The 20,107-nt window shown below is 43.0% G+C and overlaps 1 protein-coding gene across 4 annotated transcripts in view; it reads left to right on the top strand.

Annotated features, from left to right (window-relative positions):
• Window positions 1–20,107, top strand: part of PAPLN (papilin, proteoglycan like sulfated glycoprotein) — an 86,534-nt gene that overhangs the window by 16,694 nt on the left and 49,733 nt on the right. For all 4 annotated transcript variants that reach the window (XR_014466335.1, XR_014466334.1, XR_014466336.1 and 1 more), the window contains exons 2-4: window positions 9,324–9,532; window positions 11,013–11,074; window positions 14,779–14,894. Coding sequence is in view for 1 of the 4 variants with exons in the window: in XM_083167631.1 (XP_083023757.1) it covers window positions 11,018–11,074; window positions 14,779–14,894 (173 nt within the window). In the remaining 3 variants the exon portion in view is untranslated. The remainder of the gene's footprint in view (window positions 1–9,323; window positions 9,533–11,012; window positions 11,075–14,778; window positions 14,895–20,107) is intronic.

Here is a 20,107-nt window from a genome sequence, read left to right as displayed (position 1 = left end):
TATTATGACTTTGACCAATCCAGTTAGTCATGTGATTGTGTTATTGCTTTCACGAGAACAAATGACATAAAAGTTTGCTAAACAAATCTTGCTCCGGGTCACATCAACAAAAATATATTATTTGCCTACTGTATTTGTGTTTTCGTAAAGGGAGCTGTATTTGAGGTTAAGGATTTTTACATGTGGCAACTTTTCTTTATGCTCTTTCTTAAAATAACAAATTATTATTCAAACTTTAATATACATATTCTATTCTCAAATACTGTCAATGTTCTAGAGGGCATTTAGTAGTAGTAGTACGTTTATTTATAAGGCGCCGCAAAGTGTCCGCAGTGCCGTACATTCCATTTAAATGGAAGATAGCCAGTAACTAGACCAGTGGTTCCCTGGCTTTTCTGAATGACAGTGTCCTACAATCAGGGGTGCTGACAGGTCGGCCACACCCTGGTAAAATGGAGGGGGTGTGGCCTCCAGGAGGGGGCATGGTCACGCCCCTGTGAAAATAAAAAGAAACATAATTTGTGCAGGGTGTGGGGTGGCGGCTGGATCATCATTGCACACACAGCGGGAGAGAGAGAGAGGACAGGCTGCAGCTGTATCTCTCCTCAGCGCAGCACACCGCACTGAGCAGCGTATGCTGAGCTGGGGCTCCCTGCAATGGGGGAGGGGGGGAGCGTGACCCGGGCCCGGATTAAAATTCCCCCCCCCTCAACACCACTGCCTACAATATCAGCATTTTTTTTGCAATGATTCGTATTGAGAAATTAATTTAAGAAAATACGTGATTGACAGGATGACACTTTTGTTTGGCTACATATTTTATGATTGGTAGCAACTATCACCAATTTTACCTATCATGCAACTGTTTTGAGGCATCCAATTTTTAGGACAACTTTGATCAATAGTCAACAGGTAGAAAGACACCCGATGGTTAACAAGTAATTGGGGTCAAATGACAGTTATTGGTCACCATAGTAGTAGTAGTTTTTCATAATTTTTAGGGTTAGGTTCTAACAACATAAAACATGTCAACCGTGTGCATGTGGAAATTTTGACCCAGTTGACCTAAATCCATGTTGGCCATTTAACTGTCAACCTTTTGACCCTGTTGACCTATTGACCATCTGGTATCGACCTGTTGACTATCTATCTAGACACTGTTCATCTGCTCCTGTTCTAGAGAAGAGTTAAACATCGCACTGCAGCTGGTTTGTACAATTTATGGGCCGGGTGCGAACTTTTAAGGCATTCTTTTGTGTCTGTGCCGTACTCCACCTACACGGTCTATGGACTTTGATGTCATCCTTTATACTGAAACTTTTTCTGTTTCACAAAAGACAGCCTGAAAGCAAATAGTTTATAACATTAGAGTATGTTCATGTAAATATTTGGAATTGTAACTGAATTCTCCCCAAGTTTATATCGAAGTACTGCATAGTACAGTAGGTAATATGTCATAACATGACTTACATTATTAACCAGATGAGATGCGTCCAGGTGTTTTGGTATGTTGTGGAAATGTATTGTAACAGGTTTCTTGCTGGAGTGCGCTCTGCTGCAAAAATTCCACCAGTGACTGAATCCAGGCTTGTGCAAAAACAAATACATTTTATTCAGATTGCTCAAAATCAGAGAGACAAACAACCAGGGAGGTTAGGCCCTGCCTCCCTCCCTTTCACTTAATAAGGAACCGGCATCCTGACACTAGTGCCCCAGCCTTCTGGATCCCACTGTCCCTAGCAGACCTATCACCTGGACACTAACTGCTGTCAGGCACCCTGACTAATGGGAAAGACTCTGCTTTAAACCCAGCAGCCAGATGCTGACTGATTGAAGCAGCTTCTTGGGCTAAGATGCCTATAAGAACCGGTCTGGGCCCAATGGATTGGAACCTGGTCCATGCACACTTCCCATCTACTTACGCACATATAGATGATTCCCGCACCAGTTCAGTTATTTTCTTTTTATCATTGAATCAATAAAGTTATATTTTATTTATATTGTTAGATTTTCAGTGCACCCGAATAACTACTTACTGTTCTTAGATGGGTGTTTAGGACACTTTCCATCTACTCCAGTGAGTAGCTTCCACCAGCCATTCTATCAGTGGTACAAGCCAATATTAAGTCCCTAGGGTTGTTTCCAGGTGGCAAAGTACCTCTCCTGCCACAGTATTCTCTGTAACTACTTGATATTGCCCTTAGGTCAATATGTTTGAAGTGTGTGCACAGTAGATGTGCTGAGATACGAATAGGTAATATATAGGAAGGATTGGTAATATTTAGGAAGGATTGGTAATATTTAGGAAGGATAGGTATTTAACCATTTGAGTGCCAAGTGAATTTGTCAAAATAGGTCTGAAAATTGCCAAATTGCCAATCAAACATTTGTGTTCATCATAATGACCTGTAATGTTATGTAATGATAAAAATGTTGTATAAAAAAAAAACTATATTTCCTATATAAGGAAATTTTATATGAAATATAGTCTTTTTTTACGTAACATTTTTATTTGAATTTATATAACAAATGTGAGTGACACTGGAATTGTTAGTGGATATTTTGCACATCTCTCACAGATGTTTGCACTCAAAGGGTTAATATCCAAATTTATTGATCTCATTATTATGAGGCTTTACCATTTTATGCACCTGTTCTAGTAATGCGTTCCTAAAAAAATATATTGCAGACTGCAAACTGATCTTCTGCAATTATTTCTGACCAGAGGCTTAATACTACAGGTGTATGCCACGGAAGGAAATAATATGGCACCTGTGGAGGTTTGACCAATGACCACTAGTGAAATTACAACTTTTCCTGCAGAATAATAGAAGTTCTCATTGGCAGCACAGATGTGTAATGGTTATCATTTCTGCCTCAAAGCACTGAGGTCCTGGGTTTGATTCCCACCATGGGCCTGTGTGGAGTTTGTATATTCTCCCCGTGCTTGTGTGGGTTTTTCCCGGGTTCTCCGATTTCCTCCCACAATCCAAAAATATACTGGTAGGCTAATTGGCTCCCAACAAATTAACCCTAGAATGCCTGTGTGTGCATGTGGTAGGGAATATAGCTTGTAAGCTCCACTGGGGCAGGGACTGATGTGAATGTTCAAATATTCTCTGTATAGCACTGAGGACAGTGGCGTAGCTACAGCACCGCAGCCCCTGTGGTCGCGGGGAGGCGCTGGGTAAGTGCGGGCGCCGGGGGCTGCGGTGCTATTATAATGCCCCATCCCCGCAGCTTTACCTATGTTCGCTGCGGTGGTCCCAGATCCCCTGGCTTCTTTCTGAAGCCAGGGGGGGGGGGGGCGTGATTTATTATCGGCAGGGGGGGGGCTCCCAAATTATAGTTACGCCGCTGACTGAGGAATATGTGTGCGCTATATAAATAACTGGTAATAAATAAATAATAAATCTAAAGTGTGTTTTGAAGACGCTTAGAACTTTTAGAAAATCAATTAACTACAAATAGACATACTGTACAATGCACTGTGACATTTGGAAACAATTTCAGAAATGAAAACAAGGATTGTTCCATGGGAAAGAGACTTTTTCATGCTCTGAATCGTAAAAAAAAAAAAAAATATGGCAGGGGTGTTGTATGAATGAATCCGCTCAGACAGTTCTGCTTTTCATTAGCTGGATTTATTTTGGGAAGACACAAACAAAATATTCTCTGACGATCATTGCATAGTAAAGTCTATTTTTGAGCGAATAAATTAATATTAATAAAATAAAGGCTTAGAATAGCAACAATAAATGAACAAACTATACATTCTGATCCACTCTCTGGAGGGCCCCACTGTGATGTTCATTCAGAGCATGTGTGATGGGGCCCTGTTATGTAAGGGGCATACACATGGGGCGATTTAAGCCCCATTTCTACGCATCATAAAATGACTTGCATCCAAATGTAGATGAGCCCCAAAGCCGTTAGTAAGATCTACTGGACTCTGATACATGTCAGGACATGTCAGAGAATGCACCAGCCAATCAGTTCCTAACTGTTATTTCTCAAACATCTCATAACATGGCAGTTATTAGCTGTTTGGTACTTTATCTCTCTATGGGCCAGATGTATGAAGCTTCAAAAAGTGATAAAATGGAGAGTGATAAACTGTATAGGGCTGTATAGGCACGAGGGCATTTAAGAGCCTGTGAATTTTGTGATTGTCCTAATAAAGTTGTTGAATTGTTCATTACCCATAGAAGTGCACGTGATTGATAGTTAGAGTAGCCAATTAGGTAGAAAAGGGGTGGTAGCTTATGCAGGGGTATATAAAGGGGAGTCAGATGATGCTGCTTCCTCTTTGAGTCTGGATTCCCGCCCTCCTTCCCTTGCTTTTTCAATTGCTACATGGCCTTTCGGCCTTCACCTAATTTGGCTTTACAAAATTAATTAATAATTGTCGGGAAGGCGCTCTCGACCAGCGGTCAATTTTGAGGTACAGGTGGTCACTGTGCGGCATTGCCCCCCTCTGCCAGGACGGCTGGTGAGTCCTGCCCCCGTGGGGGGACGTTGGCCACTTCCTTGAGGTGTCCTCGCTATGCCATAGGAGGGCCGGTAAGACCGTGACAGTGCGGGCTGTGCCTTAAATTCAATAGGGGCGGTTCACCATCCTGGTTATAAGTTGGGGCGTTGTAGTCGCCGCCATTACTAACATTTTGGTACTTGTGTATTATCTGGGCGCCTGATTTTTTTCATTGCATGCCACTACTTAAGGCATGCGATGCGATGCGATTTTTCATTGTAAAGACCCGATTTTTAATTGTATAGTCACCCATGGGTGATTTTATACCCCCACTATCCAACTACGCATGGAGTTGATTTTATATAGTGTGGCGAGCGCAGCGAGCCTGAAGCATTGCACCCGGACTACTTTACATGTATTCTGCGTCCGCTCGCCACGCTTCGGGCTCGCTGCGCTCGCCACACTATATAAAATCAACTCCATGCGTAGTTGGATAGTGGGGGTATAAAATCACCCATGGGTGACTATACAATAAAAAATCGGTTCTTTACAATGAAAAAATCGCATCGCATGAATTGTATGCCACTATATTGCATGCGATGCGATGCGATACAATGAAAAAATCGGGCGCCCAGATATTACACAAGTACCAACATTTTTTGACCTAAGCTGGTCTCCAAGCGCTTTCCTAGCCATCCCTTTCAATAGGGTCATACCACTTAATAAATATTGTCCACCTTTTAACTTATGCAGTTGTTGTCCGTGTGATTATATTAGAACAAGGTGTCCGTGTGATTAATTTCTAGGGGGTAATTTAGAATTTAAGTTAAGGTAAATGTCAATCATGATAATTCAATAGGCCCCTTATTACATTTATAAGTATGTGCTGGGCTAGAGAAAATGTTTTTTTGCCTGCATTCATACTTTCAATATGAGTACATATTATTGTCAATTTCAATGGCTGTTACATTTTTATTAATATTTGCAACATTTTTGTTTTTATAATGTTTAAAGGTTCATTGTGTCTATTAGAACCATTCCCTTAAACTCCCACCGCACAGTTTTTGTGCTTACATTAATGCTAGCAGAATTTTGGAACTCTTCATTTATAGAATCAGCAAAGCATTTGAAACTTTTACACACCATGCACCTTTGTAGTCATTAACCCCGCTCTGTGATGTTACATGGTCTTCTGCTTCATGGCTGTTAATGTTGTTCCTAAATCCTTCCACTCTCTAATAATATGACCATGGAATATCCAGCAGGGATGAAATGTCATGAACCATCTTATTGCAAAGGTGACATCCTATCACTGTACCACACAAACATGGCATCCTATCACTGTACCACACACGTGGCATCCTATCGCTGTACCACACACACACACGTGGCATCCTATCACTGTACCACACACGTGGCATCCTATCGCTGTACCACACACACGTGGCATCCTATCACTGTACTACACACACGTGGCATCCTATCACTGTACTACACACACGTGGCATCCTATCACTGTACCACACACGTGGCATCCTATCGCTGTACCACACACACACACACACACACATGTGGCATCCTATCACTGTACTACACACACGTGGCATCCTATCACTGTACCACACACAGGTGGCATCCTATCACTGTACCACACACAGGTGGCATCCTATCACTGTACCACACACAGGTGGCATCCTATCACTGTACCACACACAGGTGGCATCCTATCACTGTACCACACACACACACGTGGCATCCTATCACTGTACCACACAAAGGTGGCATCCTATCACTGTACCACACAAAGGTGGCATCCTATCACTGTACCACACACACGTGGCATCCTATCACTGTACCACACAAACGTGACATCCAATCACTGTACCATACACACGTGGCATCCTATCACTGTACTGCACAAAGCTGGCATCCTATCATTGTACCACACAAACGTGGCATCCTATCACTGTACCACACACACATGGCATCCTATCATTGTACCATCCTATCACTGTACCACACAAAGGTGGCATCCTATCACAGTACCACACAAATGTGGCATCCTATCACTGTACCACACAAATGTGGCATCCTATCACTGTACCACACACGTGGCATTTTATCCCAGTACCACACAAACGTGACATCCTATCTCTGTACCACACAAAGGTGGCACCCTATCACTGTACCATCCTATCACAGTACCACACAAAGGTGGCATCCTATCACTGTACAATGCTTGATGTCACTGAGGTCCTCACAAATGTTTGCAAATGGAGACTGCATGGAGACTAGGTGCTTGATTTTATACACCTGTTATAGGTGTTTTGTGTACACTGAGGTGCTATTAGGTATTTAATTGCTATTGCCAATGCAACATTAGATTAGGGATTCCTTCCGTTGGGTTTCCCTGAGACCACCCGGAACCAGAACATACTGATTCGTTGGGTCTGATTCTGAGGCACATGCAATACTGATGTTCATGTAGTTGAGCAATTTTTGCAACATTTCTGAAAACTCCTTTGGTGCATAGGTTACACATCATGTACACACAAAGGATCTGTTTGGATCAGGACAGACGGTATCGGAGATGTTGTGGAAGAGTGATGGATGATTATTGGGAGGTGGCAAATGATTGTTAGCAGAATGTGGTATCTCAATCGTATGGAATATATAACCTCAGAATCCTTTCCTACTGTTTGAAGCCCCTGGCTATAGTTACATAGTTATCATTGTCCCTTTGCCTAGTCCTAGTAGGTGCCTCTCCCTGTTCTCTAGCCTGCTTGCTTTCTCCCTCTTCTTCCTTTTCATCTCCTGCCTTCCATTCCATATGATCTGCCACTCCACCCTGTCTACTCTCCTCATAATACAAAAATGGATGTTTTACTTTATTCAGTAATCTTCTGTTGGACGAGGCTCCAGAACTGTATGTTATACTTTTGTTTGTTTTTATCCTTTTAACAAACATATTGGCCTTTCGATAAATGTGTGAAATTATATATATAAATATATACACATACAGATGTAGCCAGATTTGGCGCACCCGCGACTTGGAGTGCCGTGCTGCACCAGGCTGATGGCTAATGTCATTTTAATGAGTCACGGAAGCCACTTTGACGTGCGCATTACACATTGGTGTACCTGCGGCTTGCTGCATCTGTATTCAATCTATATAGTAAGTTTATAGAGCAGTTCAATACACTTAAGGTATGGGTTACATTATATTTGGCTTATGGCAGTGGTTCCCAAGCTGCCCTAGTGCTGTGCTCTTGCAGGGGTGCCTCGGACTGGTGGTCTAGGACCAAATCAAATAATTTTTAGTCAAAGTGATAGGCAAAACCAATGTTAGTGACTGCTAAGCATAAGACGTGGACAGTCAGAAGCAACCATGTCGCCACCACATAACTAAAGCTATGGATGACAAGGAGGCACAATGTACTTAATTGAATATATTTTTTAGTTTTAATTTATCAATAAGAAACTTTTTTTCCCTAGGGGTGGCTTAATAAAGTGCAGGTACTCTATGCCACAAAAGGCCAAGAAAGTTTGGAACCACCGCCTTATAGTGTATTTTGCACAAAATTTAAATGGAAGTTTTGCCATTAACGATGGCTATAGTCAGTTGTGATAAGTATAGACTAAGCAGTTCTTCCTCGTACCCCTTGATTAGGCTTTTCATTTATGAGTACCCCTCCTCTCAATTTGAAATATCCACAGTACTTACGAGTGAAGTGGAAGTGGGCGTTATAGGTGTTCTTCTATTAAGGAGTAGCGGAGGAGCAGTGTGCGGTCAGATATCAGGTCCCTCTGTGTCTGGCTGCTGGCTGTGTACTACCTTAGGGTTCCGGATAACACCTGTAGGATTAATGCCAGTACTACCTCCGCCAGTGCAGGGTAGATGATCGCTGATGTCTGAGGGCAGCGTGGGTAGCTCCCAGTGGATTGCTGGTCAGGCAAAATCAGAAGTGACATGGTTCGTCTTCATGGCAATGGGAGTCTTCTTCTTCCATCAGGAGACTACTTCTGCTATTACTAATATTATTTTCAAGTACCCCCAAACAATCTGCAGTGTACCCCAAGTTGGAAACTGCTGGTCTAGATCTATGTTTACAGATGTGTAAAAGAAGTAAGATTACAAAAAAAAAAAAACACAAAAAACAAGAACATACAACTTTATTTTTACCTTGATAAACTTATTTTGCTAAGTTATTGGATTTATTCTTTTGCTATCATCCCCCATCGGGCTAAGATACATACAACATGTAGTCAAAATGTCAACAATGACAATGTTGACATTCATAATGTCGACACAATGTCTACAGTTATGGTGTTGACTTGTCATACCCAACCCGATGCAGACCACGTTACTTCTTTTCAGCCAGGAGAACTGTGCTTACTGCTTATGACAACATTGTTCTCCCATATGGTTCCTGCCATCTATAGGGTACATGTAAGGATAATATATGGGTTACTCCTCAGATCATACATACTATTTAGGATTTTTGGAAGGTAAAATAATCTGACTTTTTAAAGGTAATCCTTCCCTAGTATTGGATTATATTGATTAAGAACATTTTTTATCTTACTATTTCATTTTTCTTGTGTTCCTTGGCAAGGGTGGATTCATTAAGCATTCTACATTCTATAAGTGGGTAATATAATAACAAACATCCTATGTCATTTCTCCCACCATTCCCTAAATAAGCCATACGCTGTTCTAAGGACATCATTTGTATTTTACTAGCTCAAATGTATTAAGTATGTTTTACTTTTGTCCTATATTCCAGTTGTCACATTTAACTGTAATATGATCTAAACACTGAGGATATCCGTTTTCTTTTGTCTTCCTCAGTCAGTTTACCAAGTATCTGGGACGTTTGCTTACTGGATGAAGCCCCCTTGTATTACAGAATAAATCAGACAGAAGCCAAACAGGAATATTCTTTTGAACCTGGCTGTCATGGGAGGCTGGAACTTGGCTCAAAGCTTGGCATGAAACGGCCTGCCACTCTGCATGTTGGCGCACTCACAGAGCCAAAGGCAAGCGTTTGGGAAGAACCGGTAAGCTTGTACGTACTTGTCGCTTGGGGTTCCTCTCTCTGGAAGCTAACAATAGTCCTGTTCAGTGTCTCTAACATCAAGCGTTTGCCAATGACATCACTTTTACTTCAGTTCAAACATCTGTCCGAGCTTTTGTTTAGAAATAGTGACTTTATCACTAAAATGTACAAATTATGTGTCTGGTGCGTTGACTGTCTGCCGACTGCTTAGAAATTGTATTATTTGCATTTCTGTTTTTTTTTTCATAAGTTTTTAAGGTATTTTTTTTTGTGCTATTTGTATACTGATTTCCACAGCAATCCTTAATGCTGTGAGTAGGCACTGGAGAGACTCAGCCTCTCCTATGACAGGCTGTGGCTGTTTGGGGCCAAGTATGGGTGCACACAGGCCCTCTTATCTGGTTGTGCTGAAGCCAGTAGTTGTGTCGCTGTCCGACTCCTGAGTAATCCGAGGGCCATGCAGATGATCCAATGCTGCATCCATGGAGGCCGCGGCAGATCAGAGAAGCTGACAAGGAGGAATCTATTTACAAAAGATGACTTCTGTGGCATTAGAACGTTATCACACAGTTGCTGCGTGTTTATCTCTGAATTAGGCCCTCTGTTGTAATGCTTCACATTAATAATTCTTCCCACAAAATGTTTGCCTCTAATGGGACTCCTTTTATCACACTCCTAATGGCAGCAAATATTTGATGATGTCACACAAGCTATTTGGGCTGGCACACCTAAAGTGGACTAACTACCATAAGTGCAGGGAGTGCAGTTGCTATGGGGCCCGCCCACAGCTGAGAAGAGCCCACCTTCCCTGTCAAAGTAACATATGCTATGTACAGTTCTCAACATTGGGTAGTACATATGGGCCTCTTACAAATGGTTGCTATGGGGCCAATAAATATCTAGTTCCGCCTCTGCCTTAGGCTCTCCCATAGGACTGTGGTATGGTACACAAGATGGCCGATTGCTTGCAGAGAAGCAAGTGTTGACAGCAAGTGCTGAAGATTGGAAAAAAAATGAAATGTTCTGTTTTGGAGCTACATTATACCAGGGTTGCCGACTTTAAGATTCTCCTCTCCGGGAGAAGCCCGGAGAGGAGAGATTCAGCAGCCGCTCAGGGGCGGGGCTTACGAGTGACATCGCTAAGCCCCGCCCCCATCCTGTTAAAGCAGCAAATTCACGGATCTCCGTGGAGGGGGCGGGGCTAAAATGACGCGATTGTGCCGTTTTAGCTCCGCCCCCTCCTCTGAGACCCGAGGATTGCGGCATTTTAATGCCGCGATCCGGGGGTCAGCGGGGGTCCCCCCTGAATCCGGGAGGGTTGCCCACCCTTCCGGGGGCCGGGAGGGGGTACCCGATTTTCGGGAGACTCCCGGAAATTCCGGGAGGGTCGGCAACCCTGCTTACTGTGTATATTATGTACCTTATAGCCTTCTGCTTTGAGCACAGCTCCTTCTAATGTGCTAATTTACTTTATTTGTCAGGTAAAATGAAGACACTACTGCTGATTGTCACATTTACTCTGCTGGTGAATTCAGCTTACTCAGTAAGTACAAACATTGGGCTTCACTCCAATTTATAAGGTGAAATATAATGTCAGCGTGAGAGGAGTATTATGCAGCTGCTTTACGTCTGAATAAAACTGTTACAAGGAAGCTGAGCATTCAAACACTAACAGGAGAGCAGATAATAGGGGAATATACTGCATATTAAAACGCAGCAACAAGTCTGATTTTCTATTGTAAGTTACAATTCAAATCTGGCAGAGGCAGTTACCTCACTGATACAAGCCTGGAACTTTACAACTGACACAATCAGACTTTGCTGGTAAGCAGCACAAAGCCAGCCATATAGAACCGCTGTCTATAAACATTTACCTCAGGATCTAATTGAAAAATGTGGAGTCTCTTAGGCTGTAGGTTGGAATTCCCTAAATATAAATTATAATTTCATTACCTATTATTTATTCTAAGCATATTAGGGGTGCCAGTGAGAATTCCCTGTGCTTTACTAATCCACCATATGCTTAATGGTTAGCTTTGAGTTTCTGGGTATCCCACAGTTGCCTACCCTCCTGCATTCTGCAGAAGACTCCATGGAATAGCAGCAATCTCCTTCTCTCCCTCATTAGTCTAGCAATCTCCCTCATTTCACCTAGCCCACATTACACTGTTACATTTTTTGGGGGGAAAAGGAATGAGAGATAGACTTACTAACTGCTTTGGGGCTCATCTGCATCTGTATATAAGTCATTTTAAAAGATTCCACTTAAGTCCCGTACACACGGGGGAGATATATTGCTCAGTTTCTCCTGTTCATCAGCGACCAGAGATGGTCGCTGATGAAAAAGAAACTGCCGGGGGAGCCTGGCAGTGGTAATCAGCTGGTCGCAGGAGCATGTTCCAGCGACCAGCGATCACTACAGGGGTAAAAACGGGAGCGCGCACCCGGCGATATATCGCCGTTGCACACTCCCATTGTGGGCAATATGGCCGCTTAGCGACCATATTTCCCGCGATATTATACAAAATCGCCCCCATGTGTACGCACCTTTAGATGTAGCAGTACACACCCACGCTTCTAGGTGCCACGTTCACAATCTCTTTTCACAATCTCTCCATATATGGAACTAGACACTTCCCTTTGGGTGGAGCATGACACGCCCCCTCATTGGGGCACTTTGCATAATTCTACTACCAACTATAATCTCCCTGAAACTAGTTTTCAAAAGTAGGCAAGTATGGGGTATACCCTTTGCTTGGTGCATTCTACATTCTGTTGGCCTAAGACCATGAAACCTTCTGATTTACAAAGAGATGTATTTGTACACATGCCAGACTCTCACATTGGTACATACGCCAGACTCTTCTCAGCTCTGGTAATAAAACCTCCTGTCTTTACATCCTTAAGTGTAATTATGTTTGTAGTTCAGTAGTCAGGTAGATTGTAGTTTGTATGCCAAACATGAGATCATTTTGCCTGTGGACTAATTATATAAATTCCCACAAGAGTTCCCACTATAGGAATTATTCTGTGGGTGTGTGCGCGGTAGCTGTTCATTTACAATTGTCTGCACTGTGTGTGGGGTGTTTTTTATCTCCTGTCACATGTGTGGGGAGATCATTATTTCTTTGGCTGCTTTACCATCTATCATTGTGCTGGATTCTTTCCAAATGCATAAATCTTACAGGGATATCTCACAAAGCACAATAATTACCTCTCTTGCAGTAATGCCTACATTAATAACATAGAAAACGACACCTTCATGTTTTATATAAAAAGTCTAAGCTGTAATAATGTTAAATACATTTTTTATTAAGGGTATCAAACAGTACAGTGATAGCGAAGGCGAGGTCCTGCCTTTGCTTGTCACAGACAGTCCTGTACTTACTGAAATAATCTGTGCTGCTGTGAATATTTTAATAACCTGGTTGGTAACTAGTGGAGCATTTATTTGGCTGAGTAGCTACAGATTAAATACAAAGACCTCTCATTATAGTCAAATACACTTTTTAAAATCTACACATTCAAGTTTAGCACATATAATATATATAAATGTTTGGAACATATAATATACAATTGAGCAATGCTCTCTGTCTGCCCATAAGTTTATTGTTTGCGGCTAATACTTTCTGCTGAGATCACCAAACCTGGATTTGATTAAACGCTTTGTTATTCTTTCAGTGTTGGTCATCAAGAAATAATGAACTTTAGCTTGTTCTGATTTTATTTAAACCTAAGCATTCTCTTTTTTTGCAACTTTAAAACAATAATGTAACCACATACCTTAGACTAGCATTGTAACATAAAAAAAAAAAAGATTTCCCTAACGCTACGAATCCTAAATGATTGATTCAAAACCTTCGAGCACTATTTTACCTGGTGCAGAGGTACTGGAAATGTAATTAATCTTTGTTGTCTGACCTCACCTTGGCTATGACTTGGGGGACTGTTTCCAACTATCGTACCCCAAATCTTCAACTTACCCATCATCAACATGCAACAACCCACCTCCCTTATTAAAATTAAGGACAGCAACCTTCACCCCCCCCCCCCCCCCCCTCTTCCGAATCTCCCTACTTCGGATATCAGACCTCAGATCAATAAAAGTACTCACCTGGGCTGGCCTACCTTCAGCTATGCCCTCTTCCAGTGGGTCCTACTCATTAATGGCTTCATGTGTTCTGATTGGTGGATAACTCCAACCATCCACCAATCAGTTTGTGAGGATATTGCACTACTGTGATTGGAAGATAACCAGAGTTTGTGTTGGAGTTGATCACAATTTTTTCCTTCTTTTGGGATCTTTTCATGGTTTTTCATCCATGTGGACTCCGACTGGGATCAGTAAAGTGGCCCGATGCATGGCAAGCAAAACGAGCCATACAAGGGTATGAGCGACACCAGTTGGGGGTCCATGTGCTCAAATGTTGATATTGACACCAAAAAAAAACATATTTCTTTTTTTTTATGTGTTAACATTTTGACATTTTCCATTTCGACATTTTACGTGCGTCAAACTTTTGCCACCGTTAGCTAGACATTGACAAAACTTCAACATGCAAGTAAAATGTTGACATGGAAAAGGTCGGCATTAGTTTTTAAAAGTTTTTTTTATCGTTTTTGGACTATTTTGATGCTTTACCATCCATGCGGTAACGGTAATGTGTGCCAGGGGCAGCAAGGCACATGACGAACGAGGCATGGCGAACGAAGCGCAGGTAGGCGCTACACTAATTGGGGGTACACGTGCTCAGGTCTTGAAATTGACACCCAAAAACTTATGTCGACCTTTAATGTGTTGACATGTCTATTTTCTATGTCAACATTTTACATGTGTCAAACTTTTGTCACTGTCGAACTATAGCTCACAGACCTATTGTCTGTGAGCTATAGCATGCCCCAGATCTTCAGCTGTCTGAAATAATTGCGTTCATTTTACCCATTAAAATCTCTCCAATCAAACTAGATGTTGAACAGCGATATCTTCCTAGTTCAGCCTTATTCATGTAGCCTCTTGGTGCTAGTGCAGCCATATTTGTGCAGCTCCTTGATGTTGAGGTGGAGCAATACATCTCTCTGTAGATACACACCCTGTATTATATAATGTACTACTCTAAAAATTGTCCTGCTTTGTTTCAGACATAAGTTACCATTGTGCCCCTTGTAAGTTCTGGTTGGAACTAAAAATAGTGCAATAATCAGTTCATCTTTTTTGTATTTTACTACTGTTGAATTGTTGTATTTCAGTCACGTAAGAATAAAAGACAAAGTGATTTCTGGGACAACTGGAGTGACTGGGGAGACTGTAGTCGTACCTGTGGCGGGGGTGTAAGTTTTAGAGAGCGTCAGTGTTACTCTCGCAGGTAAGTGGATACAATTTCAACCATCTATTTTGTTTATTTCACTACTTCACTTTCTTAAAGAAAAGGACAGTCGGTACTTGTTTCCTAGCACGACCACAATCGCGTGCATCGGGTGTCATTTTTAGTGGTCTGCGACGCGACCGACGCGATGCCCCCGATTTTCCCATTGAAATGCATTGAAAAAAGTCAAAATCACGTCGGTCGCGTCGTATGCGGCTAAAAATGGCTTAAATGGTCCAGACGCGATGCCCCCGATTTCCCCATAGGAAACAATGTTAAATGGCTCAATGTACCCGCGATGCCCCCGATTTCCCATAGGGAACAATGTTAAATGCCTCAATTTCACCAAATCATCATAGGGAACAATGGTAAATGGGCCAGAAAGCCCCAAAAACACCCCAGAACAGTGAAATGTTCCCCCAAAAGTAGATTACGCCACCCCACGATCAACGCGAACCCGAAGCGTGGCGAGCGGCGGCGGTACGCGTCCTCCGACCTTTTCATACCCCCACTATCCACGTCGGCGTGGAGTTGAGAATAGAATAGTGTGGCGAGCGCAGCGAGGCGACGCGGATACCTTCACAGGTAAACGCGTCCCTTCGCGGGCTTCACAGGTATCCGCGTCCCCTCGCGGGGCTCGCTTCGCTCGCTGCGCTCGCCACACTATTCTATTCTCGACTCCACGCCGACGTGGATAGTGGGGGTATGAAAAGGTCGGAGGACGCGTACCGCCGCCCCTCGTGGGCTCGCTGCGCTCGCCATGCTTCGGGTTCGCGTTGATAGTGGGGTGGCGTAAAATACTTTTGGGGGTACATTTCACTGTTCAGGGGTGTTTTTGTGAGTTTCTGGCCCATTTACCATTGTTCCCTATGATGATTTGGGTAAATTGACCCATTTAACATTGTTTCCTATGGGAAATCGGGGGCATCGCGCCTAAATTGAGGCATTTAACATTGTTCCCTATGGGGAAATCGCGGGCATCGCGTCGCGACCATCGCACCCGATTTTTTAGTGCATGCGATGGCCGCGATCATGATCGTTGTGGCCGTGCTAGGAAACAAGTACCGGACAGTCTTTTGTACGTGCACTAGAACCTTATGATCAATGCAGGTATAAGAGGGAAGGCAACTACTGTAGGCCCCAGGCAGTTAAAGCTGAATTTAGCTTCACAATTATTGAAAGAAGTTTCTTCAAATGTTATTGTTCCTGCTAGAACTTCTGTGTCCTTTACAATCCACCACTTTTTTTTTAGCTCTGAGGTCATGGGTTCAATTCCCACCATGGCCCTAACTGTGCGGAGTTTGTATATTCTCTCCGTACTTGCGTGGGTTTCCTCTGGGTACTCCGGTTTCTTTCCTCCCACAATCCAAAAATATACTGGTAGGCTAATTGGCTTCCAACAAAAATTAACCCTAGAATGTCTGTGTGTGTATACATGTGGTAGGGAATATAGATTGTAAGCTCCACTGGGGCAGGGACTGATGCGATTGTTTAAATATTCTCGCAAAACGCTATAGAATATGTGTGCGCTATATAAGAAACTGTTAATAAATAAATAAGTAGCCATGGCAGTAACTTGTTTAGTTCCAACTAAGATCTCTAATATGTCCTTGCACACCAATTAAATTAGCCATGCTGATCCTACTAATAGAGGGATGTGCGTTGTAGAATATCATGATCCAAGGTATACAGTATATTCACTAATTGAATTGCCTTCAAGGGTTCTATTCAATTTATTATAGTAATCCGATTAATTGCATAACTGAGTTACTGAAAACTCCCATTATGGGTTTGTGAAGTTGCTAATTTGGATTATTAATTGTCACTTATTTCTAGATTCCTCTAGTAATGGTTCTATAATATTTCCAGGACTTCATGAAACACGTGTGTCGCTTTGGATGGAATACCTGTGGTCTTTTGCAGTGTAATCTATATAAGCCTACAGTATATCTATATGTCAGCTCTGAGTTCTAGAAATATATATTATTTGCTAGGTATATTTTGGTAAACATACAAGTGTATTCTTGGCTTAATCACAATCTCTATTCAGTGGCTGCAGCATTACTCATTATAATCTCCTCCATATGAACAATTCACAAATCCACGCTGGCTCTGCTTAGTGCAGAGTAAACACAATGAAACGGAACCTGGGTGTTACTAGAAAGCTGCATAAAGGGGATGATTCTGGTTATCTCGGTAAGCCGCAAGGGTCGCATCTTACCGAGTGCTGTCACTACCATTGCGAGGGTATGTGTAACAAAGACACGTCCCCTCGCATGCCGTCGCTGCCAGGAGGAAGACAGGGCGGGTGGCTGACGTCATATGACCGCACCGGCACACATTGTCCTGCCTGCATTCCCATGGGGATGCCCGTGAAAGGCTGGGTGTTCCCATTGGTGACACCTGTCTCCACCGCCATCCACCCTGCTCCCTTCAAACGGCTCGGCGACACATTGAGTCGACATGCAGAAAGGTTGAAATGGGTCTAGGTCAACATGTGTTTAGGTTGACATGTCATTAGGCTGACACAAGCATTAGGTTGACATGAACAAGGTCGACAGTCAAAAGGTCAACATGGGGGTTACATAGGAGATGCATTGAGGCTCACATTAAAGCTGACATAATGTAAGTAGATTATATTTACATAGAGGCTCCCCCACAAATCACGGCACACAGAAATTAGGTAATGGATAATGCTCACACTATATATACTTATATTAAACATGCAGGTAAAATCATATCAAGGTTTCTTTGGTCTTTTTACAGTAGACAGGAAATTCATATGCGTAAGAGAGGAAAAATGTCTCATAGTGTAGAATGCCAAATAAAAACACCTTTTATACATAAAATCCGAAAAGGGGAGTGCACCCGTACCGTACCAGACAGATGTTATAATGGATCAACATAGCAATAACCAGTACAGAGATGGAACCTTTCTATAGGTTGATATTCTCTGGACCCTTTGGTCATTGATGGTAGACATACCCCATATACAGAAAGAGTAGTTCCCTTTATTTTACAGTATTTGTTTTTTGTTAATCTACTCATTTACAGTATACTGCAGTTATCAGAAAGTACAGAGGATTACTGGGATTGCAGTGCCTATGACCCAAATCCAGGACGACTGCACTGAATACTTAAGGCTCAATATAAGAAAAACCCAAAAAAGAGGCAGCTCCTTCATAGTGCAGTAAATGTTATTTAGATTTAATGTTGTATTAATAGAATCTTGGGGCCAGCGAATGCATAGTACAGAAGAAGCTACTGCGCATGCGCCGGCCCCACTGTGGGGACCAGGACTGGCAGCTGGGACCAGGAGCACAGTATGGGGGAGGGGGGGCGGCGGCATTGTGGCAGCCCACCTCCTCCGCAGAGGTAAGAGCTGCCGCTGGTAGAGAATATCTGGATGATAGCAGTGTCTAGGTGAACACCACATGATTAACAAGTACAAAAGATTGACTGTTTCTAGGGGCCAGATATAATGATGGCTGAATTTGGTGGCCGTGCAGGATGCCGCCAAACGCTGATATTTTTTTTAAAAGGGGCAATCACTTACAAGTCAAAACCATGCCTTTTAAGTGATTGCCCCTTTAAAAAGAGTCCGAGTAAGGTCAGCATCTCCCGCATGGCTGTCGAATTCAGCTGTCATTACATCCAGCCCCAATTTTTTTTTTACTATTTATGCAAACTTTAGTTGTGAATAGTAACCTCGCACTAATTGCCGTCACATATGATGAAACATACAAAAATAAGAACACTTATCGTGTTGACTAATGTCATGTCGACCTTACCCACAGTCCATTCTGTTTACTTGTCAACCTTATGTCGACCATATGGGGGTTCACCAAATGACTCTACCTAAACACTGCAGATCTTTTACTTTTATACAGCACCATAGCCTGGAAAAGCCGCTACCTGTGTTCTCTCCTGTTTTATTTATCTGCGTGATTCCTGAGATGAGTGCAAGGATGTCTGTCATTCTGCTTCGTGTACAAATACTGTAACATGTTAGGACTATGTAGTGAGGATCAGTCTGTACTTACAGCATTGCTGTATCTGCATCATCTAGCCCCAATGTGATCAGGGCCGGCGCCACCACTAGGCAGCTCTAGGCATTTGCCTAGGTCGCCGGCACCTGGAGGGCGGCAGTTTACCCCTCACCCCCAGCGAACTGTGTAAAAAAATTGCTGCCCCGGCGTCCCTGCAGTGCTGGGGCGGTCAGGGGTGTCTGTGCCGTAGGGGTACCTGCGGTGCCGTCATGTGTATAAAGCTGGCTGCGGCCGGCGGGGTCCCTGTAGTGAATAACAAATAACTAGCGCTATGCGCGCGGCAGCGCGGGAAGCGCTAGTTATTTGCTATACATAAAATCCGAAAAGGGGGTAGCACCCGTACCGTACCAGACAGATGTTATAATGGATCAACTTAGCAATAACCAGTACAGAGATGGAACCTTTCTATAGGTTGAGATTCTCTGGACCCTTTGGTCATTGATGGTAGACATACCCCAATACAGAAAGAGTAGTTATTTGCTATTCACTACAGGGACCCCGCCGGCCGCAGCCAGCTTTATACACATGACGGCGCCGCAGGTACCCCTACGGCACGGACACCCCTGACCGCCCCAGCACTGCAGGGACACCGGGGCAGCAATTTTTTTACACAGGTACCACCCCACCCCCCTCCCTCCCCCCGGCACCAGGGCGCCCCCACCCCGACTCGCCTGGGGCTCTCCGGTGCCTTGCACCGGCCCTGAATGTGATAGTGCTTCTTTACAAGGCACTGGTGAGACCACACTTGGAATACTGTGTTCAGTTCTGGGCACTGCACCTTTAAAAAGGACATAGATTAATTGGACCAAGTACAGAGAAGGGCGAAAGGTCTCAAATCACTAGAATACAAAGATAGGTTAACCAGGCTGAATATGTTTTCACTGGAGAAACAGAGATTTGATTAGTATGTTCACATACAGGATTGGGAATCATATGGAACTGGGAGATGATTTGTTCAGTAAAAGGTCTATACTTAGGACACCCGGGCATGTACTGAGGTTCCAGGAAACGAAATTCCGAACTGAATTAAGAAGAGGATTCTTCACCATTAGAGCAGTAACATTCTGGAACTCATTGCCGGTGGGGGTGATTACAGCAACTACTGTTAATGAATTTAAATAAAAACTGGATACATTTATGGGCACTTGGAATCATGGAACATGG

The sequence above is a fragment of the Crinia signifera genome, chromosome 12 (genome assembly GCF_055691185.1).
Source record: "Crinia signifera chromosome 12, ASM5569118v1, whole genome shotgun sequence".
NCBI classification, from domain to species: domain Eukaryota; kingdom Metazoa; phylum Chordata; class Amphibia; order Anura; family Myobatrachidae; genus Crinia; species Crinia signifera.
This window is presented reverse-complemented; position numbering and strand designations above follow the sequence as displayed.